At 64.1% G+C, this 27311-nt stretch overlaps 2 protein-coding genes across 4 annotated transcripts in view; one reads left to right on the forward strand and one right to left on the reverse strand.

Annotated features, from left to right (window-relative positions):
* The window catches only part of UBA7 (ubiquitin like modifier activating enzyme 7), a 42076-nt gene extending 21873 nt beyond the window's left edge, over positions 1–20203 (forward strand). The window contains 15 exon segments of the mRNA XM_043551114.1: positions 339–419; positions 534–689; positions 1759–1924; positions 2327–2523; positions 3388–3452; positions 3898–4072; positions 7631–7705; positions 11051–11240; positions 12072–12151; positions 12153–12182; positions 12897–12989; positions 13487–13681; positions 18289–18390; positions 18978–19078; positions 19865–20203. Of these exon segments, the coding sequence (XP_043407049.1) occupies positions 339–419; positions 534–689; positions 1759–1924; positions 2327–2523; positions 3388–3452; positions 3898–4072; positions 7631–7705; positions 11051–11240; positions 12072–12151; positions 12153–12182; positions 12897–12989; positions 13487–13681; positions 18289–18390; positions 18978–19078; positions 19865–20000 (1842 nt within the window). The 3' untranslated portion in view covers positions 20001–20203.
* A 602-nt stretch (positions 20204–20805) lies between these two features.
* Positions 20806–26639, reverse strand: INKA1 (inka box actin regulator 1). 3 transcript variants are annotated; one of them, XM_037905533.2, is made up of 2 exons: positions 26368–26639; positions 20806–21766 (listed from the first exon to the last, which is right to left on the reverse strand). In XM_037905533.2, exons 1-2 carry the CDS (start codon positions 26416–26418, stop codon positions 20885–20887), a joined length of 933 nt encoding a protein of 310 aa, XP_037761461.1. In that variant the 5' UTR covers positions 26419–26639; the 3' UTR covers positions 20806–20884. The 3 variants fall into 3 exon arrangements, with proteins under 3 accessions (XP_037761461.1, XP_037761463.1, XP_037761462.1); XM_037905535.2 differs by lacking the exon at positions 26368–26639 and adding an exon at positions 25263–25776; XM_037905534.2 differs by lacking the exon at positions 26368–26639 and adding an exon at positions 23114–23715.
* Between the last annotated feature and the right edge of the window lie 672 nt (positions 26640–27311).

Consider the following 27311-nt stretch of genomic DNA (forward strand, 5'->3'; position numbering starts at 1 on the left):
CCACAACCCCCTTCCCCAGCCTGGGGAAAATGAGCAAGTGAGCAAGGGTGGGGACAGCGAGTGATGGAGTGAGTGGGGGATGGAGTGAGTGAGGGCAGGGCCTCAGAGAACGTACAGGGCAGAGGTGGGGCCTCGGGGCAGGGCAAGGGTATTTGGTTTTCTGCAATCAGAAAGTTGGCAACCTTATGCGTGGAGCCGGCTGGGGGAGGAGCAGGGTGGGCCCTGGTGAACGGGGTCAGTGTGGGAAGCCAGCTGGGGGAGGGGCACTGTGTGGGAAGCTGGTTGGGGGAGGGGTGCTCTGAGGGAGCTGATGTCAATCTGTCCCTCTGCTCTAACAGCATGGCAGCCGCTATGATGGGCAGATCGCTGTGTTCGGGGCTGACTTCCAGGAGAGGCTGGGCCGGCAGAAGTACTTTGTGGTGAGCAGGTCGGGAGAGGGGCCAGGAGGTGGGGCGGAGGGCTAGGGGGCAGAGTGGGTGGGTGAGGCAGGGCGCTCAGAGCAGGACCATGCTGACCCCACCTCCTCCCGCTAGGTGGGAGCCGGAGCTATTGGCTGTGAGCTGCTGAAGAACTTTGCAATGATTGGGCTGGCGGCTGGCAAGGGCGGGAGCATCACTGTGACGGACATGGACACCATCGAGCGCTCCAACCTCAGCCGGCAGCTGCTCTTCCGCCCGCGGGATGTGGGTGTGAGTGGGGCGAGGGCCGGGCAAGGCCTTGACTATGGTCTAATCACACAAATCCAAAAGCCCTGCCCCGCTCCTTTCCCTGAGGCCCCGCCCTGCCCCTTCTCCGAAGCCCCGGCCCACTCACTCCATCCGTACCCTCTGTTGCTCGTTGTCCCCCACCCTCACTCACTTTCACCAGGCTGGGACAGGGGGGTGAGGTGCAGGGGGGCGTGTGGGCTCTGGGCTGGGGCTGAGGGGTTCGGAGTGTGGGAGGGGGCTCTGGGCTGAGCCTGGGCAGGAAGGGATGCGGGGTGCAAACTCCAGCCAGTGGGAGCTGCAGAGTCAGCTCTTGGGGCGGGGGCAGCGCATGAAGACCCCCTGCCCCCACCCCAGGGACATGCCGGCCACTTCCGGGAACGGCATGGAGCCAGGGCAGGCAGGGAGCCTGCCTTGGCCCTGCTGTGGTGCCAGATTTTTAGCACCTAAAATCTCCCAGTTTGGCTTCAGTAGCCTCCAGGAGACTGAGCCCAGTTCCAGGAGACTCCCTTTGAAACCGGGATGGTTGGCAACCCTAGCCCTTGACACCCCTCACTCCTGACCTGGAGCCCCCTGCTGCCCCAGCCCTGGGCTCCCCCCTCTCTGCTGGTGCCCCACACTCCTGACCTTCAGCCCCCTGCTGCCCCAGCCCTGGGCTTCCCACAGCTCTGCCAGTGCTCCGCACTCCTGATCCGCAGCCCCTACCTGGGCGGTTCTGCGTGGGGGATGAGGATGGGTGGGTCTGAGGGAAGGGGAGTGGGAGTGCAGCCTCCTGCCTGGCTCTGACTCTTGCCCTTTGCCCCCTGCCTGGGCCCAAGGGGTCCCTGGTGAGGGGTCGAGCACCAGCCAGGGGCACTGACTTTCCACAGCCTGGTCCGTTATCCTCACTGCCACTGGCTCTGGGTCCAGAAGGGGTCTGTGGAGCTGGCAGAGAACAAGGGAGCAGCCCAGCCTGGCCCAGCACCTGGGCTGGGGTCTCCCTGGGAGGTGCAGCACTGATGGGGGTGATGCTCCCTGGTCTCCCCTCTGCTCATGGCTCCCATGGCCCTTGCAGAAGCTGAAATCGGAGGTGGCGGCGGCGGCTGTACGGCGCATGAACCCCATGACCAGGGTGACAGCCCAGCCGCACCATGTGGGGCCCGACACGGAGACACTCTACGGGGACGACTTCTTCATGGCCCTGGATGGCGTGGCCAATGCTCTGGACAGCATGGAGGCCCGTGAGTGCCTGGGCACTGCCACAGGCAGCCTGGCCCTGAGTGCCCGGGGCCAAGCCCCCCGCCACATACTGCCACTGCCCTTGCCCCACACCCCGCCATTCCACATGCCTGTGCCCCCACACCCCTGTCACACCCACCCACATCACCACAGGCCCCGCGTGGTACAGAGACTGGCCTGGGACAGGCACTGAGAAGAGGCTGCTGCTTCCTTCTCTAGCTTTGGCTCAGTCTCTGCTCTGCCTCCCTTGGCTGGGGCATCTCCTGGGGATCTCTGCTGGGCGGAGCTTCCTGAGATCTCATCCAGAAGGCAGTGCCTCCCGGGGGGCTAGCAGCAGAGGCTACCTGGACAGGGGGAGGGGCAGAAGTGGGGCATCTCCCTGACCTGCCACTCTTTTCCCATAGGGGCCTATGTGGACGGCCGCTGCATCCGCTACCTCAAGCCCCTGCTGGACTCGGGCACCGAGGGCACCAAGGGCCACGTGCAGGTCATCGTGCCCTATCTGACACAGCCATTCGGGAGCTCCGAGGACCTCACGGAGTCGGCCGTGCCCCTGTGCACCCTGCGCCACTTCCCCAGCACCATCGAACACACCCTACAGGTGGCCATCCCTCCCCGCATCTGGAACCTGGGCTCTCTCCACCCTGAGCCTCTTCCTGGCCCCTCCCCACCCCCGGCCTGGCCCACTTCTGTCCAGAGATTGGGCTCTCCCCAACCCTGGCCTGGGCCTGGCCCCTCCCTGCATCCTGAGGTTAGGCCCAGCCCTTCCTCCCTGCCCCAGACCTGAACCACCTCCAATCTGTGCCCTGTCCCCAGCCAGTGCCTTCCCGGACCCCAGCTGCCCAGCAGATGCCCACCCTATTGCGAAGTCCAGGAGCCAGTGGCCAGGCTGGGGGCTCCGATGCAGGCCCAAGCCATCCAGGGCCCAGCGAGGGCAGGGGCGACTGTGCCTGGGGCCAGGCTGGGGGACAGGGGAGCACTCTGACCTGCGAGGTGGCTCTCAGGGCACTGCCGTTCCCAGCCCCTTGCTGGGCCTCTGGCCTGCTTATTTGGCAGAGGAAGGGGCTGTCAGGGGTCTGCTAGCCAGACCTTCCTGCTTCCCAGCCCTCACACTGCCCCTCCTACCTACATGCTGCTCCACGCTGACTCAGCCCCTTGGACTCGCAGCCCCCGCACCCTGCACACACTGTGCACACGACCCAGGCCCTGCCCAGCTCCCTGTCTCGGGGCCTGGCACTAGGCCTGGGGGGCTGTCACCTGGCCCCCTGCTAGAAACCCCCTGCCCTGGCCACCTGCCCCTGCTCCCATCCCACAGCTGGGGCTCTGAGGGCCCAGCAGCCAGAGCATATGGCCCTCAGCATGGGCCGTGCCAGGAGGCAGCATGGGGGTCCTGCCCACACCCTGATGGGATTGGGTGGGAGTGGGGCGACCCCAGCCTGTGTGTAACTCACCCCCTCTCCCACAGTGGGCTCGGGATGAGTTTGATGGGCTCTTCAAGGTGCCTGCAGAGAATGTCAACAAATACCTGGAGTGAGTGTGGGCTGGAGGCGGCTGTAGGGTGGCTCTGGGGGATGGGGGTTTGGTGGCTAAAGGGAGCTGTGGGGGTTGGGGGGCTGAGGCGGGTGCTGGGAGGCAGGGGTTGGGCAGCTGAGGGTGCCTCTGGGGGGTGGGGCGGCTGAGGGGAGGTGTGGGGGTTGGGGACTGGAGGGGGATTCTGGGGGGCAGGGATTGGGCAGTTGAGGGGTTCACTGAGGATTTGGGGGGCCAGAGGGGGGCTCTGACATTGGGGCCTGTCCGTGGTCTCCATGGCCCAGCAGCTCACATGTACCAGGGCTCAGGGGCCAACATGGAAGGGCCCAAGATGTTTGGGTTCTCTCTGGGTGGGTGACCCTCCCCCCCAGGCCCTGGCTCTGGCACTGTGCTGCGCCATGTGTGTGGGGGGGGGGGCTCGGCCTGACACTGCCCTGTACCACAGGGACCCAGCCTTCCTGGAGGGACAGTGGACGACGCAGGATCTGGAGGGGGTGCGAAGCAGCCTGCAGGAGAAGCCGCGCAGCTGGCAGGACTGTGTGTGCTGGGCCAGGCAGCACTGGGAAAGCCTCTATCGCCACACCATCCTAAACCTGCTGCATGCTTTCCCGCCCAGCCACGTGAGCGGCACTGCGGACACCCCGGGCTCTGATCCCCCTGGTTCAGTATCCGTGGTCTCTGATCCCCCTGGCTTGGTGCCCCGGGCTCCCATCCCCCCGGCCTCAGTACTCTGGGCTCCCGTCCCCACGGCACAATGCCTTGGGCTCCAATCCTCCCAGCTAAATATTTCTGGCTCCGATCCCCCGAGCTCAGTGCCCCGGGTTCCCATCCTCCCCCGGCTCAGTGCCCATGGGCTCCCATCCCCCTGTAACGATGCTGCCTTTGGTGGGACACTTCTGAGAGTATCAATTCAGGACAAAAAGAAAAGGAGTACTTGTGGCACCTTAGAAACTAACAAATTTATTTGAGCATAAGCTTTCGTGAGCTACAGCTCACTTCATCAGATGCAGTCTCTAAGGTGCCACAAGTACTCCTTTTCTTTTTGCGAATACAGACTAACACGGCTGCTAATTGAGGACAAATTGCTTAGAGCAGGGCAGTTACAGCCCAAAGCTGGGGTTTCTCCACTTCTAAGGCAAACCAAACCAGACAGACAGAGAGGACTTTGGTTTTACCCCACTGGCTAACCATAAGTCATACAAGCAATTCCCTTAGACACTCCAGTTTTCCAGTATCCCCATCAGTGCCACTCATTATGGGGACGAATGGTTATGAAAACCAATACCCCAGTACAAGAAAAAAGGTTCTCTCGATCCTAAAGGACCAAACCCCAGATCCAGGTCAATATATAAATCAGATCTTACCCACAAATCACACTGTTGCCAATCCTTTAGAATCTAAAATCGAAAGGTTTATTCATAAAAGGAAAAAGATATAGATGAGAGCTAGAATTGGTTAAATGGAATCAATTACATACAGTAATGGCAAAGTTCTTGGTTCAGGCTTGTAGCAGTGATGGAATAAGCTGCAGGTTCAAATCAAGTCTCTGGAGTACATCCACAGCTGGGATGGGTCATTCAGACCTTTGTTCAGAGCTTCAGTTTGTAGCGAAGTCCCTCCAAAGGTCAGAACCAGGATTAAAGACAAGATGGAGGAGGTGCAGCTTCCTTTTGTAGTCCCTTCCCATGGAAGGACACCCCTTTGTTCTGACTGTGGAAAATCACAGTAGCGAGATGGAGTCTGGAGTCACATGGGCAAGTCACATGTCCTTGCATGACTCAGTTTGCAGGCCAACGCCATTGGTTACGTGTTAGTTTGAAAGTTCCCAGGAAAGCTCAGATGTGGATTGGCGTCTCCCAAAGTCCAGTGTCAGTTAAGTGTTTCTTGATTGGGCACTCACTGGGAATAGTCCTTTCTCAAGAAGCTGACCAAATGCTTCACTGAGGCTACTTAGAATCAAAACACATTGATATACAAGTACATAGCCAATATTCATAAATTCAACTACAAAAATGATACACACATTCAGATAGCATAATTATACCCAGCAAATTATAACCTTTCCATAGTCACCTTACATGACAATCTTTGTACAATATTTGCTGCAAATATGTAACAGTGGTGGCAACAATGATCTATACGGTCCAAGTTCATATTAATAACGTCACAACTCCATTATCCGTTATTAATGAAAACATTGAATAGTACTAGTTGCAGGACTGACCCTTGCAGGACCCCACTAGATGCACCCTCCCAGTATAACTACTCTTTGAGAGGTTTCAGAGTAACAGCCGTGTTAGTCTGTATTAGCAAAAAGAAAAGGAGTACTTGTGGCACCTTAGAGACTAACCAATTTATTTGGTTAGTCTCTAAGGTGCCACAAGTACTCCTTTTCTTTTTACTCTTTGAGAATGGCTTTTCAGCCAATTGTGCACCCACATTATAGTAGTTTCATCTAGACCAAGGGTGGGCAAACTACAGCCTGCGGGCCGCATCCGGCCCACCAGGGCTTTGGATCCGGCTCGCAGGCGAGGGCAGCATGCGGAGCCCTCTGCCCTGCCTCCCCCAGGGGCCGCAGGGACATGGCGCTGGCCGCTTCCAGGAGCAGCACAGGGCCAGGGCAGGCAGGGAGCCTGTCTTAGCCCCTCTGCGCGCCGCTGCCACCCCCGAGCTGCTCAAGGTAAGCGGCGCTGGGCCGGAGTCTGCACCCTGAACCCTCCTGCACCCCGCACTCTAACCCCCCACCTTGAACCCCCTGCTGCACCCCTCCTGCACCCCAACCCCCTGTCCTGAGCCCCCTTCCACACCCCTCCTGCATCCCAACCCCCTGCCCCAGCCCTACATTCTTGGCCCTGCATGCAATTTCCCCGCCCAGATGTGGACCTTGGGTCAAAAAGTTTTCCCACCCCTGATCTAGACCACATTCTCCTAGTTTGCTTATGAGAATGTCTTGGGGGACTGAGTCAAAAGTCTTACTAAAGTCAAGATACATCAGTTCTACTGCTCCCCTCTTGTCCACTGGGCCAGGAACCCCGACGAAGCAGGAAGGCTGGTTTGCCGTGATTTGTTCTTGACCAATCCTTGCTGGTGATGCCTTAGCCCTGATCATCCTGGGTGTGCTCACAACGGGCTGGTTTGTTTATTTGCTCCAAGGAGCAAAGTGAGGCTGACTGGTCTGTAATTCTCTCATCCTCTTTGTTCCTCTTAATTGGGCACTTACTGAGAATAGTCCTTTCTCAAGAAGCTGACCAAATGCTTCACTGAGACCACTTAGAATCAAAACACATTGATATACAAGTACATAGCCAATATTCATAACTTAAACTACAAAAATGATACACACATACAGACAGCATCATCATAACCAGCAGATCATAACCTTTCCATAGACATCTTACTGGACCTCCTTTGTATAAGATTTGGTGCCACTCTAGGACTTTGGTTGCAGCAATGATCTGTACGGTCACAGTTCATGTCAATAACATCACACCCCCCGGCTCAGTACCTCGTGCTCTGATCCCCCCTGTTCAATGCTCCGGGCCCTGATTCCTCAGGCTCTGATACCACTGGCTCATTGCCCCAGGCTCCCATCCCCCCTTGCTCAGTGCCCCGGACTCCCATCCCCTCGGATCAATGCCCCTGGCTCCGATCTCCCCTGGCTCAGTGCCCTGGGTCTCTGATCCCCCTTGTTGTGTACCCCAGGCTCCGATCCCCACCCCTCAGTAGCCCCCGGCTTGGTACCCCGGGCTCCTATCCCCCCTGGCTCTGATCTCCCCCAGGCTCCAATCCCCCGGTTCGTACCCTGGGCTCTGATCCCTCTGGGCACCAATCACCCCCCCAGGGCCTCCAGGCTCAGTACACCAGGCTCTGCCCCCTGCACTTCTCATGGATCTGGTCCCCACCTGAACTCCTGGGCTCTCACTGCCCCCGGGCCTCTGTCCATCCACCTCTTGACACCATCCTAACCCTTTGGCCCTTGTCTCCCTGCCCCCCCACACCGTCAGTCCACCCTTCTGCAGGGCTCCCTGGGCCCGCAAGTCCCTGCTGCGCATCCCACAATGGAGCCTCAGCCCCCTGGTCCTTGTGACCTGCCCTGGAGTTGCACACAGGGAGGGGAGCCTCCATTGGCTGGGCCCCTCCCTGGCCCTGGCCTGACCCCTGGCTTCCCCTGTCCCCAGGAGACCAGCCCTGGGGTCCCCTTCTGGGCAGCGCCCAAGAGATGCCCCCGGCCCCTGGAGTTTGACTGCGACAACGTAAGTGGGGAGCAGTCAAGGGTGCCTGCGGGTGGGGGGTGGGGCCAGTGGTGGAGCCAGGACCCATGCTGGGGGGAGCTCTGTGCTGGGGCTAATGGATGAGGTGTGGCCCCTGTAGGGGGGTGCCTGTGTTAGAGTTTGGGTTATGGTGACGGAGGCCCATGGGGTGGGACCTGTGCTAGGGGCGGGGCTCATGTTGGGGGTGAGACTGCAGGGTACAGGCAGGCGGGTGGATGGTGGCGCAGAGCGATGGTGGGTGGCCGATGGTGCCGGGGGTGGACGGGTGACAGTGCAGGGTACAGGCAGGTGGGTGGATGATGGCACTGGGTGATGATGGGTGGGCGATGGCCCCGGGCATGGGCAGGTGAGCACGGGTGACAGTGCATGGTACAGGTGGTGGGGTGGATTATGGCGCAGGGCGATAGTGCGTGGGCGATGGTGCCGGGCGTGCGTGAGAGTGCACGTATGGGTGGGTGGGCGAGGGTGCGGGCATGGGACAGTACAGGGACAGGCAGTGCATGGGCGATGGGTGCAGGTACAGGTAGGTGGTGGATGATGGGGCAGGGCAATGGTGCCAGCACATGTGACGGTGCACAGTGCGGGCGGGTGGACGAGGACGCCAGGTGTGGGCGTGTGATGGTGTCACGGAGCGTGGGGGAGTCAGGGCCCTTCACCCCCACTTCTTGCAATCCACCGTGACTCTCGGCCAGCCCGTAAAACAGCAGGTTTATTAGATGACAGGAACACAGTCTAAAACAGAGCTTGTAGGTACAGAAAACAGGGCCCCTCAGTCAGCTCCATCTTCGGGGGTGGGGAGCCCAGACCAAGGTTCTGGGCCTCCCGCCATCTCCCCAGCCAGCTCCAAAACTGACACCCCTTCCTGATGCCTCACCCAGCCACACCCTCGGTCCCTCCTCCAGCCTTTGTCCAGTTTCCCAGGCAGAAGGTGTCACCTGGCCTCAACCCCCTCCTGGGCTCAGGTTACAAAGGGCAGCTGCCATCTTCTACATACTGGCGTTCAAGTATCATCCCTCAGTGAAGTCACACCCTTATTTCTAGTATTGGTGCAGTACCCCAGGGAAACGGAGGCACGCCCCGTGTTAGCAGAAGACAGTAAACTAGTAAAACTCCCATGCAGTATTACCCAGTTAATACTCCCTACGCAGTCACAGAGTATGCCGGGTATAGGCGGGTGACAGTGCAGGGTACAGGCAGGCGGATGGATGATGGCACAGGGTGATGGTGCTGGGCATGGGTGACAGTGCAGAGCACAGATGGGCAGGTGGGCAAGGGTGCTGGGCGGGGGCGGGTGATGGTGCAAAGTATGGGTGGGTGGGTGATGGTGCCGGGCATGGGCGGGTGGGTGTGCGTGACAGTGCAGGGTACAGGCGGGTGGGCGGACGACAGCGACGGGTGATGATGGGTGGCGAGGGCATTGGGCATGGGTGTGTGACGGTGTAGGTTAGGGCAGGTGAGTGATGGTGCCAGGCATGGGCAGGTGGGCACGGGTGACGGTAAGGGTGGGTGGGCATGTGTGCCAGATGTGTGTGGGTGATGGTGCAGGGTACAGGTAGGTGGGTGGATGATGGCACGGGTGATGGTGGGTGACAGAGCAGGGTACAGGCAGGCGGGTTCATGATGGTGCTGGGCGTGGGTGACGGTGCAGGGTACAGGCGAGTGGGTGCACGGTATAGATGGGTGTGTGGATGATGGCACAGGGCAATGGTGCTGGGTGTGGGCAGGTGATGGTGCAGGGTACAGGCACATGGGTGGGCAAGGGTGCTGCGCATGAGCGGGTGACGGAGCAGGGTACAGGTGGGCAGGTGAGCAAGGGCATTTGGCGTGGGATGGTGCAGGGTACAGGTAGGTGTGTGGATGATGGCACAGGGCAATGGCGGGTGGGGCGGGTGACAGTGCAGGGCAATGGCACTAGGTGTGGGCAGGTAATGGTGCAGGGTACAGGCGGGCAGGTGGGCGAGGGTGCTGGACGTGGGCGGGTGACTGTGCACAGTACAGTCGGGCGTGTGGATGATGGCGCAGGGTAATGGCGAGGTGGCGGGTGACAGTGCAGAGTACAGGTGGGCGAGTGTATGATGGTGCAGGGCCTGGGTGACATTGTAGAGTACACACAGGCAGGTGGGCGAGGGCACTGGGCATGGTTGGGTGATGTTGCAGGGTAAGCACGGGTGGGTGGGCGAGGGCTCCGGGCGTGGGCGGATTACGGTGCAGGGTACAGGTGGGTGGGTGAATGAGGGGGCCAGGCGTGGGTGGGTGATGGTGCAGATTACATGCGGGCAGGTGGACAAGGGCGCCTGGCATGGGCTGGTGACAGTGCAGGGTACAAGCGGGTGGGTGCAGGGCACAGACGGATGTGTGGATGATGGCACGGATCAATGGCGCCAGGCGTGGGCAGGTGATGGTGCAGGGTACAGGCGGGCGGGTAGATGATGGCGCTGGGCGTGGGCAGGTGACAGTGCAGGGTACAGACGGGTGTGTGGATGATGGCACAGGGCGATGGCGCCAGCATGGGCAGGTGATGGTGCAGGGTACAGGCAGGCGAGTGATCAAGGGCGCTGGGTGTGGGATGGTGCAGGGTAAAGGTAGGTGTATGGGTGAGGGCGCTGGGCGTGGGTGGGTGACTGTACACAGTACAGGTGGGTGGGTGGATGATGGTACAGAGCTATGGTGGGTGGGGTGGGTGACGGTGCAGGGTACAGGCGGGCGGGTAGATAGTGGCACAGGGCGATGGTGGGTGGTCGATGGTGCCAGGTGTGGGTGGACTGTGTAGGGTACAGGTGAGTGATGATGCAGATTACACGCAGGCAGGTGGACGAGGGTGCCTGGCATGGGCTGGTGACGGTGCAGGATACAGTCAGGTGGGTACATGATGGCGTAGGGCGATGTTGCTGGGTGTGGGTGGGTGACTGTGCAGGGTAGAGGCAGGCGGATGGATGATGGCGCAGGGCTTGGTCACAGGCATGGGCAGTGTACCAGCGGGCAGGTGGGCATGGCCGCTGGGCACAGGTGGGTGAGAGTGCAGGGTACAGGCAAGTGGGTGGATGATGGCACAGGGCAATTGTGCCGGGCACGGGTGACCGTTCAGAGGACAGGCAGGCAGGTGGATGATGGTGCCGGGCATGGGTGGGTGATGGTGCAGGTTACAGGCGGGCAGGAGAGGTGGGAGATGGAGGTGTGGGACAGGGAGAGCAGGGGGAGTGGTGGGACAGAGAGAACAGGGGGAGGGGTCAGAAAGGGAAGTGTGGGGCGGGGGAGCAGGGGGAGTGGTGGGCGTGGGCAGGGACTGCCCCCTCCCTCCCCACCTGCTGAGCCAGGCTGTATTCGCAGAGCACCCACATGGAATACATCATGACAGCTGCCAGCCTCTTTGCCCAGACGCACAGGCTGCAGGTGCCCCGCGACCAGGCGGCTGCCAGGGAGACGCTACGGGCCATGGCCGTGCCGCCCTTCCAGCCGGAGGTGGGGGTGCGGATCCCCGTCACGGAGGAGGAGATGGAGGAGGCGCCTGCCGGGGTCGGTAAGGGCCATGCTTGGGTCACGGTGCCAGGGGCTATGCAGGGGGAAGGGAAGTGGGCTCTGGCGAGGGCGGGGAGCTCTGCCTGGCGCCAGCTGTGGGGGAGGGGCTCTGCCTGGTGCCTGCGGGCTGGGAGCTCTGCTTGACACTGGCCGGGGTGGGGGAGGGGAGCTCTGCTCTGTCCTGTGGGAGTCGGCGGCCAGGCACCCCAGGACCCAGTGCAGAGCAGCCTGTCACCCTCTGCAGACACCTGCAGGCTCGCTGGCCTGGCTCGGACCCCTCTGTAGTAGACATTTCCCTCGCAGGCGCTGCCTTGGGCAGCCCCTGCCCACCAGCCTGCATTTCTGCTTGTACCTGCTGCCCAGGGCGGGTGGGTGCCCCCCGACCTGGGCCAGGGGAATCCTGTCCCAGCCTGGCCCTCCGGGGGAAGGGGTGCCCTGACTCCAACACCGCCTCGCTGGGGCTCAGAGGGCCTTGGCACAGTCAGGGCTTGAGCCTGGCCCGCTCCTTGCCTGAAGCTCGGCTGCAGGTCCCATGCTGCCCCTGGGCCCCTCTGAGATGTGTACTGGCCCCACTCCCCAATGGGCACCTCGCAGGCCCTGCTCCTGCTCTGCTGGCCTGGAAGGGCTCCTGGCACCGTCCTAGAGCAGCCTGGGGCAGTGCCTGCTGGGGACATTGCTGTCCATGGCTTCACCCTGGGATGGCACTCAGCCCCGGTCTTCCTGCCAGAGCTGCCCCACCCTGCCCCTGGCTTGGGGGTTCCCTGAATGCCACAGATGGACCCAGGAGACCTGCCCCCAGCTGCAGCCCCACTGTTCTCTGTGCCCCCTGCAGATGAGGAGCAGCTGGCAGCACTGAGGCAGGAGCTGGCAGAGCGCAGATGGACCCTGCTGGAGGGGGGTTGCGGTAGCACCCCACCGCATGGAGCCTATCCACTTTGAGAAGGTAGTGGGGGCTGCGTGGCTGGGGTCACTCTCCCCAGGCAGGGGGGAGGGGGCATGGTGCTGTGAGCCATGGCTGGCCTGGTTGGCTGGCCTGGTTGGCATCGCCCAGGGGCTGGGGCTGTGGGAGATTCCAACACGCCTTGGGGGAGCATGAGGGGCCAGGGTGGAGCACACGGCCCCACCAGTGCGCTGGCCTTTGCCCTGTGGGTGCTGTCTGGGCAGGGACTGTCTATTACTGCCACGTGGGGTCGGCAGGAGCCAGTGAAGCCATGCAGGCTCAGGCAGGGGCTGCGTGGCCATGTGGGGTCAGGCAGCAGTTGGGCAGGGCTACTGAAGCCAGGTGGATTGAGCATGGGCCTGGGCAGGGGTCAGGCAGGGGTCACAGGTCAGGCAGGGGCCAGGGTGGCCATACGGGGTCGAGCAGGGCTGGGGTGGCCAGGCAGTGTCGGGCAGGGTCACGGGTCGGGAAGTGGCCGGGGTGGCCAGACAGCTGGCTGTCCATGTCACTCAGAACAGGGCTTCAATGTCAGAGACGTGCTGGAGCATTGCCCCCTTTGCAAGGCAGGCATTGCCTATGTCCTGTGGGGTGAGGCCAGGCTGCCCTCACCAGATTAGGCCTTGCCCATCGGTGGCGGCTACGGGGGGCTTCCCCTGCAGGCACTGGGTGGGTGTCCACCCCGGTTCTCATCATGCCCCTCTTGCGCTGGCCCTGCAGGATGATGACAGCAACAGCCATATAGATTTCATCATGGCTGCGTCCAACTTGCGGGCTGTGAACTACGGCATTGCCCCCGCCGACTGGCACAAGGTGTGGGGGACCAGGGAGAGGGGTGGGGTGAGGGCGGGACCATGCACCGCTGGGGACAGATGTGGGGCAGGGGTGGGGCGATGGCCTCCCCGGGGACAGACACGGGGGGGGAGGCGATGGCCTCCCTGGGGACAGATGCAGGGTGGGGCTGGGGCCAGGCGCCTCCCAGGGACAGACGTGGGGAGGGGTGATGGCCCCCCTGGGCACAGGCACGGGGCAGGAGTGGGGCGACAGTCTCCCCGGCCACGGACGTGGGATGGGGGTGGGTCAACAGTTCCCCTGGGCACAGACACGGGATGGGTGTGGGGGAACGGACCCCCTGGGGACAGTCACAGGGTGGGGTCGGGGCTGGGGTTATGGGCCTCCCCGGGGACAGACGAAGGGTGGGGGCAGGGGTGGAGGTGAGGCAAAGGCCCTCCCCAGGAGAGCTGCGAGGTTTGGGGCCCTGTGCCCGCCCCTGGCAGCAGCTGCTGACACAGTTCCCTGTTGCCTGGCAGAGCAAGCGGGTGGCGGGCAGGATTGTGCCCGCCATTGCCACCACAACAGCGGCAGTGGCTGGACTGGCATGCCTGGAGCTCTACAAGCTGGTGTGGGGGCATCAGGACCTCGGCTCCTACCGCAACAGTTTCCTGCAGCTTGCGGAGCCGCTGCTCGCCCACTTCCAGCCCCTGATGCCCCCAGCCACTTACAAGGTGAGACCCCATGCCTGGCCTTGCCAATGACCTCCCCCACACCCAGGGGTGGCCGCTCGGGGCTGAATGACCGGGAGGGGGGATGGGCCTTCCTCAAGGGCAGCAGAGTCAGTGGCTGGGGGGCTGCCGGATGCTGGTGCCCGCGCTCTGGCAGTCAGGGCTGAACGATGCCCCAGTGCAGCGCTAGGAGGTGCTGTGCTGCAGGGAGTGGGCTGGGGGTCTCCCCTGGCGGTCAGGGCTGGCCCGATACCCAGCGCGGCCCTACAGGGCCTGTGCCCTGGAGGTACAGTGTGGGGATGGTCCCTGCCTGTGGCCGTGGGGAGGTTGGCACAGGGAGGGTGCGCCCAGGGTCCTGGCTCACTGTTACACTCCCATCTCCTGTGTGCTGTTATCGGTTCTGGGGTGGCTGCCTGGCTGCACCGTGTTCCTCCCCAGCATGGGCTGCATCTCGGTGGTGGAGGGGAGCACGGCTCTGGGTGAGGGGCTGCAGCTGTAGCTAGGGATCCCCCACTCTGGGTGACACTGGAGCAAGGGGAGCCACAGCCGGGGCAGTGCAGGGGCGCCATGCACATGGTTGAGCCTGGCCTATGCTGTGCCCTCTGCCTGGGTGCAGGGCCCAGCACGCATGCGGGGCCTAGATCCTGTGCGCATGGTGTGGGGAGCTGTCCAGCCCCTGACGCCTGGACCATGCTGGGAGCCGGCATCCCAGGGACCGGGGCTCTGCCAACAGCTGCCTGGGCATGGTCAAGCAGCTTTCAGCCCCAGCCCCTGTGGCTGCCTTTCTCTCTGCCACGCAGAGCTACCCCTGACCTGCCCCTGGCCAGGCCTTGCTGCACGAGAGCGCTGTGGGGCAGCAGGGGAAGCAGGCAGAGCTGTGGGGCACTGGGGGGCTGTGGGGCACTGGGGGGCGCAGGCAGAGCTGTGGGGATTAGTGGGGGGCCGTAGGGCAGTAGGGGGAAGGCAGAGCTGTGTGGCAGTGGGGGGCTGTAGGGCAGAGGGGGGAGCAGGCAAGCAGTGTGGGGAGGCTTGGGGGGCTGTAAGGCAGTGGTGGGAGCAGGCTGAGCTGTGGGGGAGGTGGGGGTTGTAGGTCAGTGGGGGGAGCAGGCAGAGCTGTGGGGAGCAGTGGGGGGCTGTAGGGCAGTGGGGGGAGCATCAGAGCTGTGGGGCAGTGGGGGGCTGTGGGGCAGCAGGGGGAGCAGGCAGAGTTGTGGGGCAGCAAGGACTGTGGGGCAGTGGGGGGAGCAGGCTGAGATATGGGCAAGAAGGGGGCTGTAGGGCAGTGGGGGGAGCAGCAGAACTGTGGGGCAGCAGGGACTGTGGGGCAGTGGGGGGAGCAGGCTGAGATATGGGCAAGAAGGGGGCTGTGGAGCAGCAGGGGGAGCAGGCTGAGCTGTGGGGATCAGTGGGGGGGCTGTAGGTCAGCAAGGTGGAGCTGTGGGGCAGTGTGGGGCTCTGGGGCAGTGAGCGGAGCTGTGGGGATCTGCGGGGGGCTGTGGGGAATTTCTGGGAGCAGGCAGAGCTGTGGGGATGAGCTGGGGGCTGTAGGGTAGCGAGAAAAACAGGCTGAACGCCGGGGATCAGAGGGGGTCTGTAGGGCAGTGGGAGTAGCTGCTGTGTGCCAATGCCTGGCTCCCCCCAGCCTGGGGCAGGCACTCCCTCCCCCGCTCTGCTCCCCCTGGCCTGGGATGGGCACCCGCCCGCGCTCTGCTCCCCTCTGCAGGCCTGACACTTGGCTTGGGCAGCAGAGGGGGCCGGGGGCAGGGCCCTAAATTGGGACCATGTGTCGTGGGAGGAGGCAAGTTTCCTGCTGCACAGGAAGCGCTGGCGGGAGCCAGGCTGCCTGTGGGGGCGGGGGAAGGGGAGCCAGGCTGGCTGGGGCGGCCGGGAAAGAGGAGGCGCCAGGCATGGGTCTCAGTGTATTTCCACTAACGCAGCCAGCTTAGCTCCCGGCCTGCACTTGCCTTCCTGCAGCCCACTCCCCCCCCCAGGCAGTGCACCCCACAGCCCCCCGAGCAGGGCACCCCACAGCCTGGCCAGGACCGCAGCTCCTGGGCCTGGGGTGCAGTGGGGTTGAGGGCTGGTCCCAGCATGGGTAATGAGATCACCCCCTACAGGGGCAAGGGGGCCAGCCTGTCGGCCAGGGAGAACCTCCTGCCCCACACCCTGCTGCACAGCTCCCCGCCCATGCTGGCACAACCCCTGACAGCCAGGGAAGAGCGCCCCCTGCTGAGCTCTCAAAGCTGCAGCCCAAGGGGGTCCGGAGCCCCTCTTAAGGCCTCGGTGCCTTGGGGGAGCCGTTCCCTGGCTGGGAGACCAGTGGGACCACAGCTCCAGCACACAGGGGCTGGCAGGAGAGCAGGCAGAGGTCAGCTGCCGTGGGCTCTGCGCAGCCTGGCTGCCCTGAGCATGCTGAGCTCTGGCTCAATGTGGGGAGGAGCGGAGACGTCTGGGTCAGTGCCCTGCTGCCCTTGGGGACAGGAAGGGGATGTAGGCTGGCAAGAGTGGAACAGCCATCCGTGGGAGCGTCAGCCCCTTGCCCAGAGGGGACCTGAGGTGCTGGGAGCAGATGGGCTGCGCCAGGGTCACCCAGCGGGGCAGCATCAGGTAGGATGTGACCCCAGGAGTCCTGGGCCCAGGCCTGTGCTCTGAGCTCCTGGGGCACAGCAGGCGTCTCCCAGGCTGGGCTGAGGGGATGTGGGGCAGTGCCCACATGGGCAGGGACCAGCAGGGCGCCCAGCTCCGGGTGGGGCCAGCAGAGGAGCTGTGCCACGGCAAGCACAGAGTTAACTCTGCCAGGCTCTCAGGCTGCAGGTGGCGAAGGGAGTGGGGGGGAGCGGCCAGGTGCTAATGCCTTGTCCCACCCGGGTGAGAAGGGGTGGGTCCCGCTGCCCCATGGAGCCACCGCAGCACTTGGCAAGAGCAAATGACCAGGGCCAGCTGCAGCAAATGGCCAGGCTGTTTCGCTCCCAGTACACACACCGCGGCCTCAGCTGCCTAGCCAGGGGCCATGCTCAGCTATGCCAGGCTTGCTGCAGGGCTTTCCCAGGCCCTGCAGCCTCTGTGCCTCAGTTTCCCTACCATGAGCTCACTGCCTTAGAGGTGGCAGAGTGGCCAGGGGCAGGGAGCTGGGGCTTGGCACAGTGGGGGCCCTGCTGGAAGGCAGAGCAGAGAGCCCAGCAGGGGAGGGGCAGGGGCCTGGCTTGCCTTGGGGCTGGCGCTGAGCAACGTGAGCACTAGGCCTGGGCACAAAGCTGTGAGGCTGGGGAAAGTGGTGTGGGCTGACTAGTTGTGGTGCAGGAGGTGTCTGGGGCAGCCGTCCTGCCTCCTAGATCTCTGCAGCCCGGGGTTGGCCCAGCTGGGTCAAAGTTGGCCCTGGGTTGGGGGGATGAGCCATGTCAGGGCCAAGCCCATGAGAACTCCTGCCTCCGCCCCCCCAGGCACTCCAGTCATCTCCCCTTTGGCAGCCTCGTGTGCCTCGCGTGCTCTCCCCACATCTGGGCTGCCCAGAAAGGCCTGGCTTGTTGGCAGTCAGAGCCGCCCCCGGCCCCAGCTGGCTGGGTCCTGGGCAGGGCAGAGACGCGCAGGGCTTGGCAGAAGTGGCTGATTGTGTGTGTGCAGGGGGGCACTGCCTCAATGGGGCTTTGTGCAGGGCTGCCTGGCCCAGCCTCTCCAGAGCTCAGCAGCTCAGACCCCCACCTCAGCAATGCTCACAGTGGAGCTATATGCTTGGGCACAGCCCATGGCGGAGGGGGGTTGTCCCCTGTCCCAGCCTGGCCAGCCAGTGGCCCCAGCTCCCTGTGGCGTGAGCAGAGCTCGCGCCCAAGTCTTCCTGGGGCTGGGCTGTGCCCTACCCCCCCCTCCAATGCCCCCCCCCAGCCCGTATGTCCTACCATGATCTCTGCATCCTGCCCGTCCTCATGTGAGGGGCCAGGGGGGCTGGGCATGGCCCCCATGTCCTAACACTGCCGTACCCGGATGCAGGGTCCTGTTTGCACTCGCCCTCACTAGCCAGAGGCCAGGACTGAGACAGGCATCAGGGAAGGGAGCTGAGTGCTGGATTGGCCAGGGAGGCTTTGGGCCCCACTGTCAGGATGTGGATTTTCTAATTCACATTCTGGGGTGATTTTGATTATTCTGAAAAGGAGGGAATTGCAAAAGGGACCATCCAGGCAAACCACCCCCCTGGCTCGGCTGGTTTCCCTCAGCTCCGACCCGCAGCCCCTGCTAGCCCAGCCCTGTCACCTGCCAGCTCTGGTGGTGCCCCTCAGCCCCAACCCGCAGCTCTTGCTAGCCCAGCCTTAGGCTCCCTCTACAGCTCTGGCAGTGCCCCTCACTCCCGACCCACAGCCCCTACTAGCCCAGCCCTGAGCTCCTGCCAGCTCTGACGATGCCCCTCACGACCTGAAGCCGTGTATTAATGGGCAGAGCAGGGAGAGATCCGTGTGTCATCGTTGAGGGGAAGTGCCACTGTACATGGCCATGCACAGAGCTGGTGCTCAGGGGGAGGGGGAGGAAACAGATGGGGAGACCTGGCTCCCTGGCCCCATGGTGGCTCTAGCCGGGTGTGGAGACATGCTGACATCAGCCTGCCCTTGTGTCCCCACCAGTATGGCCAGGAGACGTGGAGCTGCTGGCATCGGGTCGAGGTGCCTGGGATCGGCGCTCACGGGGAGGAGCTGAGCCTGCAGGGGCTCCTGGACCAGCTGCAGGTGACCCTCCCCCTCTCTTCCCCCCACCAGAACCTGGGCTGGGTGGGGGCTGTGGGAACAGGCCTGTGCCCCCACCACCACATCCTGCTGACCCCCCCCCCTTTCCCTCTGTAACCTGAGCCCTGTCCCCACTGCCTAGGGGCCTTGGCTGGGCCTTGGGGAGTCTGCCCCCACCTGGGGCAGGCACTCACCTCTCCCCAGCTCTCACCTGCCCCCTACCCAGATCTCTCTGGGGTGCCCACTGCTGGACATGGCTGCTTGGGAAGGTCTTGGCTTGCCCACTTTCTCCAGACAGCCCCCTGCATGCTGGCCTAGTCCGGGCACGTCCAGTCTGGGACTTATGCTGGGGGGAAACGCGCAACCCACTTCCGGGAGACATGCCCACCCCCAGCTGGGACCGGCTGGACCCTGGTGCTCCCAACGCCTGGGGGAACAGCCCCGTCTGTGGCTTGGGAGAGATCCGGCATTGGGGGAGACCCTCCACTTACACCTTTTTTCCTATTCCACAAAAGCTTATGGGAAGTGAGCGCCCAGTGCTGGGCCTGGCACTGACCTGCCCCATCCCTGACGCCCCTCCTGCCTTACAGGGAGTGCACGGCCTGCCAGTGCGCACAGTGCTGTGCGGGGTGACCATTCTCTATGCCAGCTTCTGGGCCAAGCAGAAACGTGAGGCACAGCTCGCCCGCAGGTAGGTGCTGTCCTGGTCCTCTGGGCTGGCAGCCGGCCCCCCTCCGGCCCTGGGCTGGCTGCCCTCCCTCTGCAGGGAGCATCACCCCATGAACCCCCATCCCCAGTGAGGTCCTGGGGGCCAGCACCAGCCCCTGCGTAACCCACTGTCCCTCCCCTGCCAGTCGCCAGGACTCCAGCTCCCCGCTGCCCCTCCCCGGTCCAAGGCTCCAGCTCTCCCTCCCTACTGCCCCTCCCCCCCGCTCACCAGGAGTCCAGCTCCCCCCTCCTCTGACAGCTGCATCGCTGGCTCCCAGCTGGTCTGACCACCCAGTAAACATCCTGCTTCCTGCACCGGGACCCCCCGCCCGGCCCCTTGCTGGCTGTGCTCTGCAGGGAGGCCCTGAGGGCCAGGTGGCATTGCCCTCAGGCCTGGCCATGGCAGCTCCTCCAGCCAGAGAGCCCTGCCAGTGCCCCTGGGCTCCGCGAGGAGAAGGACTGGGGCCAGTGTCAGCACGGGGGGAGGAGGGAAGGGCTAAGGGAGCCTGGTGAGGGGCAGGCTAGCATGGGGAGCCACTCTGAGCTTGGGCTGCTGCCCTGGGCAGGCTAGCTGGACGCCCACAAAGAGGGGCTCTTCAAACCTGGCTCCGGGTGCTTGGACTCCAGCCAGGGCTGTGCCCACTGGCACTGCCAGGTTTCCACTGATGCAGGCTCGCCAGGGGTTTAACTGGCACAGCCTCTGGGCACATACACTGAGCCTGGCCCCTGCTGGATGCCCCGTGGCTTATTCACCCTTCCCCTTCCCTAGACTGACACAGCTGGTGGGCAGCCCCCCTGGAGGAGCCTCGCAGCCCCCCCGCATCCTAGTGCTGGACCTGGTCTGCGAGGACCAACAGGACGACGACATCTTACCACCTGTGCATGTTCGGCTGCCCTGTGGCTGAGTGAAGCCTGCTGCCAGGTGCCTCCCTGGGCACAGATGGGCAGTGGGGGCTCGGCTGTACGCTACAGGCCCCCTGAGATGCTCAGCGGGACACTGGCCTGCTTCTCACCAGCCTGGCAGTGGAGAGCCCAGGATGTAGATGGGCGCACTGGGAGCAAGGCCTGTCCCCGGCCCCCTACAGCTAATAAACCCTTGCCCCTGTCAGTAGGAGCCAGAGGACCGCTTATTCCAGGGGGTGGGGGCAGTGCCCCCATCCGTTAACTCACTTGTTGTAATTCTCCTGCTGAAATGGGGAGGGGCATAACAGGTTTAATAGCCCCACTCCCTGGGGCAGCCTCGGGGGCAGTGAGGGGCCTGGCTGGACGTGGGATCGTCTGGCACCAGTGCCAACTCTGTGCCACAGATCGAGGCCCAGCCTGGTGCTGCCTCAACCATGGAAGCTGGGCATGGCAGCCTCAGGTGGGCAGGGCCAGCACAGCCTGGCACCCCCCACCGGCAGCTCCAGCATTTTAATGGGTGCGCCCTGTGCGTGCAGCATGATTGTGTAGCACACAGTGCATGCATGTGCACTGTGGGGGGGTGCGTGTGTGCGTGCATTGATTATTCTGTGTGTGTGGGTGTGTGCACTGCGTGTGCACCGTCTGGGTGAGCCAGGCTCCCTCCTCTGCCCCAGTGCAGGTTGCAGCCACCCGGGTGAAGCTGGCACAAAGCCCCTGGTGAGGACAAGAGCACACTGGGCCAGTGACGGGCTCCGGCCGTGCCCAGCGCTGCCTCCCCTCCCCCAAGCGACAGGCTCCGGCCACGCGTTCCATACAAAAGCCGTTTATTTATTTACAGAGCTGGGTACAAATGCAGAGCTGGGACAGAAATGCGCCGGGGGCGGGGCTAAATGTAGCCAATGATGTCGTTGCAGATGATTGGCTGCCGGCTGCGGCTGTTCAAGAGGGCAGCGAAGCGGGTGCAGTCCGTGGTGAGCTTGGCAATGTCGCCGTGTGACTGGTGGAAGAGGGGCCCCTGCGCCCGCCCACCTAGGCCCCCTGGGCCGGGGAGGTGCTTGGGGCCGGGCTGGGGGGCGGCAGGGCCCTTGGGGCGTGCCAGGCTGGCCAGCTTGCGCCGCACATTGCCCGAGAGGCTGAGCAGAAAGCCGTGGGGCTTGGCCAGCCGGTGGGGCAGGGCGCTCTCCTCAGGAAGGTCCATCCAGTTCTCCACCAGGTCAGCGAAACAATTATCACCCAGCACGAGCGGCTGCCGGTTGCGGCTCTGTGAGAGCAGTGCCACAGTCCAGTCCTGCGCGTCCGCCGACTCCAGCACCCGCCACTGCTCCAGGCAGGCGTCTGAGGTGGATTTAGGCCGGACCTGCCGGCTGGGGGCCTGGCTAGGGCTGCTGCGGAGGAAGCCCCCCGTGGAGAGCCTTTGTGCCCTTTGGCAGGGGGGCAGGGGGTTCCTGCGCAGCACCAGCCCCTCCTCCTCCCGCCACGTCCCCCCTGACACCTCTGAGTAGCCCGAGTCGAACTCCAGGCTCCTCTCACTAGCGGGCGGTGCGCACTCCTCCTCCATCAGCTCCAGGCAGCAGGCTGAGTCTGCCTCTGAGACGCCCGATGCCCGGTTCTTCGCAGGCCGCTCCCAGCAGGGCTGTGGGGGAGCTGGCGCGGGCTTGGGGGGCCCCAGCCGTGGAGCTGGGCCTGGCACCCGCTTCAGCTCGTGGAGAGTCCGCATCATGCCCTGCATCTGATCCCGCAGCGTGTCCCCCGCCGCCTGCAGGCACAACTGTGGGGAGAGGAACATGGTGATGTGATCGCTGCCCTGATGGACTGGCCACCCTGGTAGCATGGCTGGCCCATACCCCATCTCCCTTACAGCCCCATTCCCCACTTCCAACAGTCCCATCCCCACAACAGCCCTTTCACTCATCATCTGTCCTGACATCTCCAACAACCCCATCTCTCCAGCAGCCTTGTCTCCTGTCACGCGTCCCGACACCTCCAACAGCCCAGTCCCCCACCTCCATCAGCCCCATCCCCCACCTCCATCAGTCCTGTCACCGTCCCAACAGCCCCATCTCCCTAACAGCCCCATCACCCGTCCCAACACCTCCAACAGCCTTGTTCATCACCCCCACCGTCCACCGCCTCCATCAGCCAGGTCCATCACCCCCAACAGCCCTGTCCCCTCAAAAAGCCCTGTCACCATCCCCTGCCTCCAGCAGCCCCATCACTGTCTGCCCCATCCCAACACCTGTCACCCTGTCTGCAGTCCCAGTCCTCTCCAACGCTCTCCCTGCACCGGCCCAATGGCAACAAGGCCCTCAGGACCCAGGATGGGAAGGACACTCAGGGGTTATCGGCCAGGCACGAGGGCGGGGCCCAGCCCCATGGGCCAGGTCATTCCATGGCAGTGACCCGGGTGACTGGCTATGGGACACCAGTGACCAGCTATGGGACACCAGAGTGCCCACCCCATCCACCACCTGTCCCCCCACATACCTCCTGCCCCATCCCCATTCACCCCATCCACCTCCCTGCCCCCTCCTCATGCCCCCCAAACACCCTCTGCCACCCCACACCCACCCCCCGCCCTGTCCCCTCCCCCCATTCACCCCCCGCCCCATCCCCTCCTCCCCCCTGCCCCCATCCACCCCGCTCCTCCCATCCACCCCATGTCCCGTCTCCACACTCTCCATCCACCCTATGCCACCTCATGCCCCATCCATCCCTCGCCCTGTCCCCATGCCCCCATCCACTCTCAGCCCCGCATCCAGTCCCACTCCATCCTCACCCCCCATTGACTCCCTGCCACCCTACACCCCCCATCCACCCATCTTACTGTCCCCACACCCGCTGTCCCATCCCCATATGCAACCACAAGCTCATATACACCGTGCCCCACTATATACCCTCCTCTGTATACCCTCTCCATGTCCTTCCCCATACACCCCCTGCCCTTTCTCCACACCCCCCATAAACACCCCACCACCATCTATACACCCTGCCCCACAAACACCCCATGCTGTGTCGTCCCCGTCCCCGTTCCCCGTGCTCACCAAGCACCGGTTGCAAGGAGCCTCCCTGGATCCCCATGTCACTCAGCCCCCAGGAGAGCCCCCAGAGGACTCACCAGGCTCTGGACTCCCAGACAGCGAGGCCAGCTGGGCCCAGGGCCCCCAGAGCTGGGGCTGAGTCCCTGTCCCCTCTCTGGGTGGCTACAGGGGCTGCCCTAGGAGATGCCGGGGTCCGGCTGGGTTAGGCTGGGCACTCGAGCAATGGTCTCTGTGGTTGCAGCAGCGTCTGCCTGGGCTGGGTGTGGAGCTGCAAGGGGGAGATGCACATGCAGGGCTCCGCTGCCTGGACGTGCACCCAGCCCCAGGGCACCACTTTCCTGCTGCTCCTGCACCGAGCTAGCCCATCCCTGCCGCGTGCTGCAGCATGTCAGGGTGAGCAAGCAGCCACCCTGCCGCGTCGGCAGCTACAGATCCAGCCCCAGCCCAGCCGCTGGGACATGACAAATAGAGACGGCAGCTGGAGTTACACAAGCTGGGCCTGTCCAGAGACGCTGGGTGCCCAGAAGAGTCCAGCACTGGGGGACAGAGGGAAGGGGCACCACGTAGGCCTGGCCCGGAGTGGTGTGGAGGGACCCTGGCTCTCACCGACCCCTGAGAATTCCTCGGGGCAGGCATGTACCACTGGCAAAGGGCCATGAGCCAGGGCCTGGGGCAGCCAGGGGCCACGCTCCAGTGGGCCGCACCAGCAGCCCAGGGCGACATGAGCTCTGGGGGCCATTGGTGCTGTCCCACACAGCCAGCGCAGGCATTGGGCCCGGGGAGGAGGGAGCTGAACTGCTTACCAGGGCCAGGCACACATGGGGCACCAGCCACACCAACAGGCAACCTCCGATGGGACCTGCTCAGGTCCCCTTGTCTGTACCAACCCCTGCAGTCACACCCAGGTGGTTGGGCAGACATCAGGGCTGGGGTTGCCCCACGGACACACACGAGTGTGCCAGAGCTGGGAACTGAACCCAGGAGTCCGGACTCCCTGGCCTGGCTCTAACCACTAGCCCCCACTCCTGCCCACAGCAGGGAAGCAAACCCTGGAGTCCTGGCTCCCAGCCCCACCAGGTACAAAGAGCAGCACGCTGTGTGGTAGGTGGCCAGCAGGGACATGCCGGGGCTGGAGTACCAGGAGCCTCGCCAAGGGCAGGCCGTGAGGCCATGAGAGCAGAAGCATTTGGGGCCTTAAAAAGGCGAGCCCAGCCTGAGAGGCTCCCTAGTGCTGCCAGCTCTGTGCTTTGGGGTGGGGCTCCTCCTGCTTCCAGCCACCCCCACATCCCACCGTGCCTGCCAGCCACCACACCTCTCCCCCCGCACGTCCCGGCTGAGGGCGTCGCTGCACTTCCCGCAGGGAAACACTAGCAATTCAGCCCCAACGCCTGTTGCAGCCCCGAGCCCGGGAAACCTCCTGCACTACTGCACCACAAGGGCCTGCTCACCCAGTCGCCCCGCGGCTCCAGCCTCGTGTCCCCAGCTGTGAGTGATGGCACCACAGCTCGGGCTTAGTCCCTTTGTCCTAGAAATGAGTTGGCGACTCCCACTAGCTGACTGAGGGCAGCTGGGCTGCAAGGCATGGGGTCTGCAGACTGGCCTGGGTCTTGGGGGGCTGGATGGACCCAGGGCATGTCCAGCTCTAGGGTCCCTGCGGGCAGTGCTGGACCCTTTCTTGTTTGCTCCCCAGCTCTTCTAGGCCACATCAGCTGAGGCCCCAGCCGAGCGGAGCCCTGCAGGGGGTGGCTCAGGCAGCTGGTCCCAGCAGCCTGGCATCCAACATGCCATGAAAACCATCTATCATCCAGCTCCGCCAGAGTTTCAACCTGAACAGGTGCCAGGTTTGCCCAGAGCTGCTGGAGGATTGTGGGCATCGGGGCCACATGCTCTCAGGGGCCAGGGAAATCACCCTGCCGAGTGTGCAGACCCAGGCGGGCCCAGAAATAGCAGGGCTAGTGCCAGGGGCCCACTCCCATAGCAGAGGCCATGCCCAGGGCTCCGGAACAGCCCCAGGATCTGCCCGTTCAGCCCCAGCCCCAGCCCCAGCCCGGGGACACGGCAGACCCTACAGGAGGGAGACATGGGACCAAGTGACAGGGCCCAACAGCACCTCTGCCACTACCAGTCAGGGCTGAACCGGGGCCAGCTTGGGCAGATTGGCTCCCCCAGCTCTGATGTCACTATCCCCTCGGGCAGATTGGTTCCCCCAGCTCTGATGTCACTAACCTGTCACCCAGCAACCAGTTGTTCGGCAATCGGCACTTTCTTGACATCAGATGTAAAACAACAAAAATGGCTTCCTGTGTCAGCTGTCTGTGAGGGGGGGAATCCTGCTGCTCCTCCCCTGCCCACAGGGACCACCCAACCCCAGACACCGAGCACATGCGCCTGCTGCCCCGTGCGGGTAAAGGTGCATGTGGGTGCCCGGAGATGTGGGTGGGTATGTGTGCACAGCCCTGCCTGGGGACCCTGCCCTGCGCCAGCACTGCCCACCCATCCTGGGGCCAAAAACCAGATTTTCAGAAGTGCCCAGGAATTTGGGGAGCCCTGAGACTAGCAGCAGGCAGTGCTCAGGTCACACAGGGAATCAGGCCCCTGAGGCCACCAAGGGTGGGTGGGAGGCTGGGGGAACTGTGCCCAGTTCACACAGGGGATCAGGCCCCTGCGCCCGGCCGGGGGGGTGATCAGGCCCCCTGCGGCTTCTCATGTCAGTCCCCAAGTCCCTGGTCACATTTTGAAATTATGGCCGGAGATTCCTCCAGCCGCCAGTTACTGCGAGTGGGTCACACTCTGCCCCCACCAACGCCCTCAGCCCATGGCAGGGCAGCCCAGCGCCCACCTCCCTGGGGGCAGCCAGCCCCTCCCTCGCCTCATGCAGAGAGGGCAGGGTTCGAGCCGGGCTGAGTCCCTGAGCATGGAGCCAACGGAGCAGCAGGGGGGCTAGGGGCAGTCTGGGCCCTGCTTGGGTCTCGGGGATCCCAGAGCCGGGCAGGCCCAATCGCAGGGGCTGAGGGTAGCTCTGGGCCAGCACAGCCCGTGGCCCGATACTGTGGCCTGACTCTGGTGACGCCCAGCCTGAGGCTGCCCGGCCCCGCGTGCAGCCCTGGGCACAGGAGCGGGCAGGGCTGGCATGTGCCCAACACGGGCAGCCAACCGAGCCCAGCGGTGCCAGGCGTGGTCCGGGCAAAGCCGAGCCCCGGTACTCCGGGGACGCCCCTGGCCTCTGCCCTGCATCCCCAGCGCCCTTCCCCGGACTAGCCCCGCCGCTACCAAGGGGAGCCGGGCTGCCCGGCCGGACCCGCTGTCCTCCGAGCCCGGCCAGGCCACTCACCACTTCTGCCCGGAGGCGGCCGAGGGAGGCGTCCAGGCGGGCGCGCCGCATGTCGGGGGGGCTTGGCGGGCAGCCCCGGTGCGCGCAGGGAGCCCAGGGCGCCCCGCCAGCCCGGCGCTCGGCGCTGGCCCGGAGCTGCGAGCTGGATCCCAGGCGCTCACTGTCCCAGGCCCGGCCCCCGCCCCGGAGCAGCCAATGAGCCCCGGTCTCCCCTCTACCCGGGGGCCGGGCCGGGCCAATGGGAGGCCTCAGTAATGTGATTCCCGGGGCGGCGGGGGCTGGAGCCCGCTAGGGTATCCCCTGGGCCAGACGGCGCGAGGGGCGCCGCCCGGGCCCCGGCCCCTCCAGCCCTGGGCAACCCAGACACCACGGGCATCGACCCCCCCCTCCCAAGCCAGAGAGCACCATGGGCACACCAGCCCCACCCAGCCCTGGGCACCGAAGGCACCAGCCCCCCAGCCCAGTTGCAGAGCTCTGGGTGGGTGCTGGGTGGTGGGCGCAGGGAACAGGCAGTTGCGGAGTTCTGGGGCATCGGCGCGGGGGGGATGAGGGGGGACAGGCAATTGCAGAGCTCTCCGTATGGGGGGGCTGGGGGGTGGGCACGGTGGGGGGATAGGAAGTTGCAGAGCTCTGGATGGATGGGTGGGCACGGGGGAGACAGGAAGTTTCAGATCTCTGGGTGGGTAGGTGGGTGGACAAGGAGGGGTGCGGTGGGCACAGGCAGTTGCAGAGTTCTGGGTGGGTGTGGGGAGGTGCAGGGGGGGATAGGCAGTTGCAGAGGTGTGGGTGGGGGCTGGGGGGTGGGTATGAGGGGAGGAGAGGTAGTTGCAGAGCTCTGGGGGGGACAGGGGTTGGGTGTGGGGGGACTGGGGACTGAGCACAGGGTGAACAGGCAATTGCAGAGCTCTGGGTGAGCAGGGGCTGGGGAGTCTGGGGATGGGCGT

Source organism: Chelonia mydas, chromosome 7 (assembly GCF_015237465.2).
Source record: "Chelonia mydas isolate rCheMyd1 chromosome 7, rCheMyd1.pri.v2, whole genome shotgun sequence".
Classification (NCBI taxonomy): Eukaryota; Metazoa; Chordata; order Testudines; family Cheloniidae; genus Chelonia; species Chelonia mydas.

Coding starts and splice junctions, on each gene's coding strand:
- INKA1 (XM_037905533.2), bottom strand. CDS start 26,418: ATGCGGCGCGCCCGCCTGGACGCCTCCCTCGGCCGCCTCCGGGCAGAA. Junction 21,767..26,367: donor GCCGCCTCCGGGCAGAAGTG/GTGAGTGGCCTG, acceptor CTCTCCCCACAG/TTGTGCCTGCAGGCGGCGGG.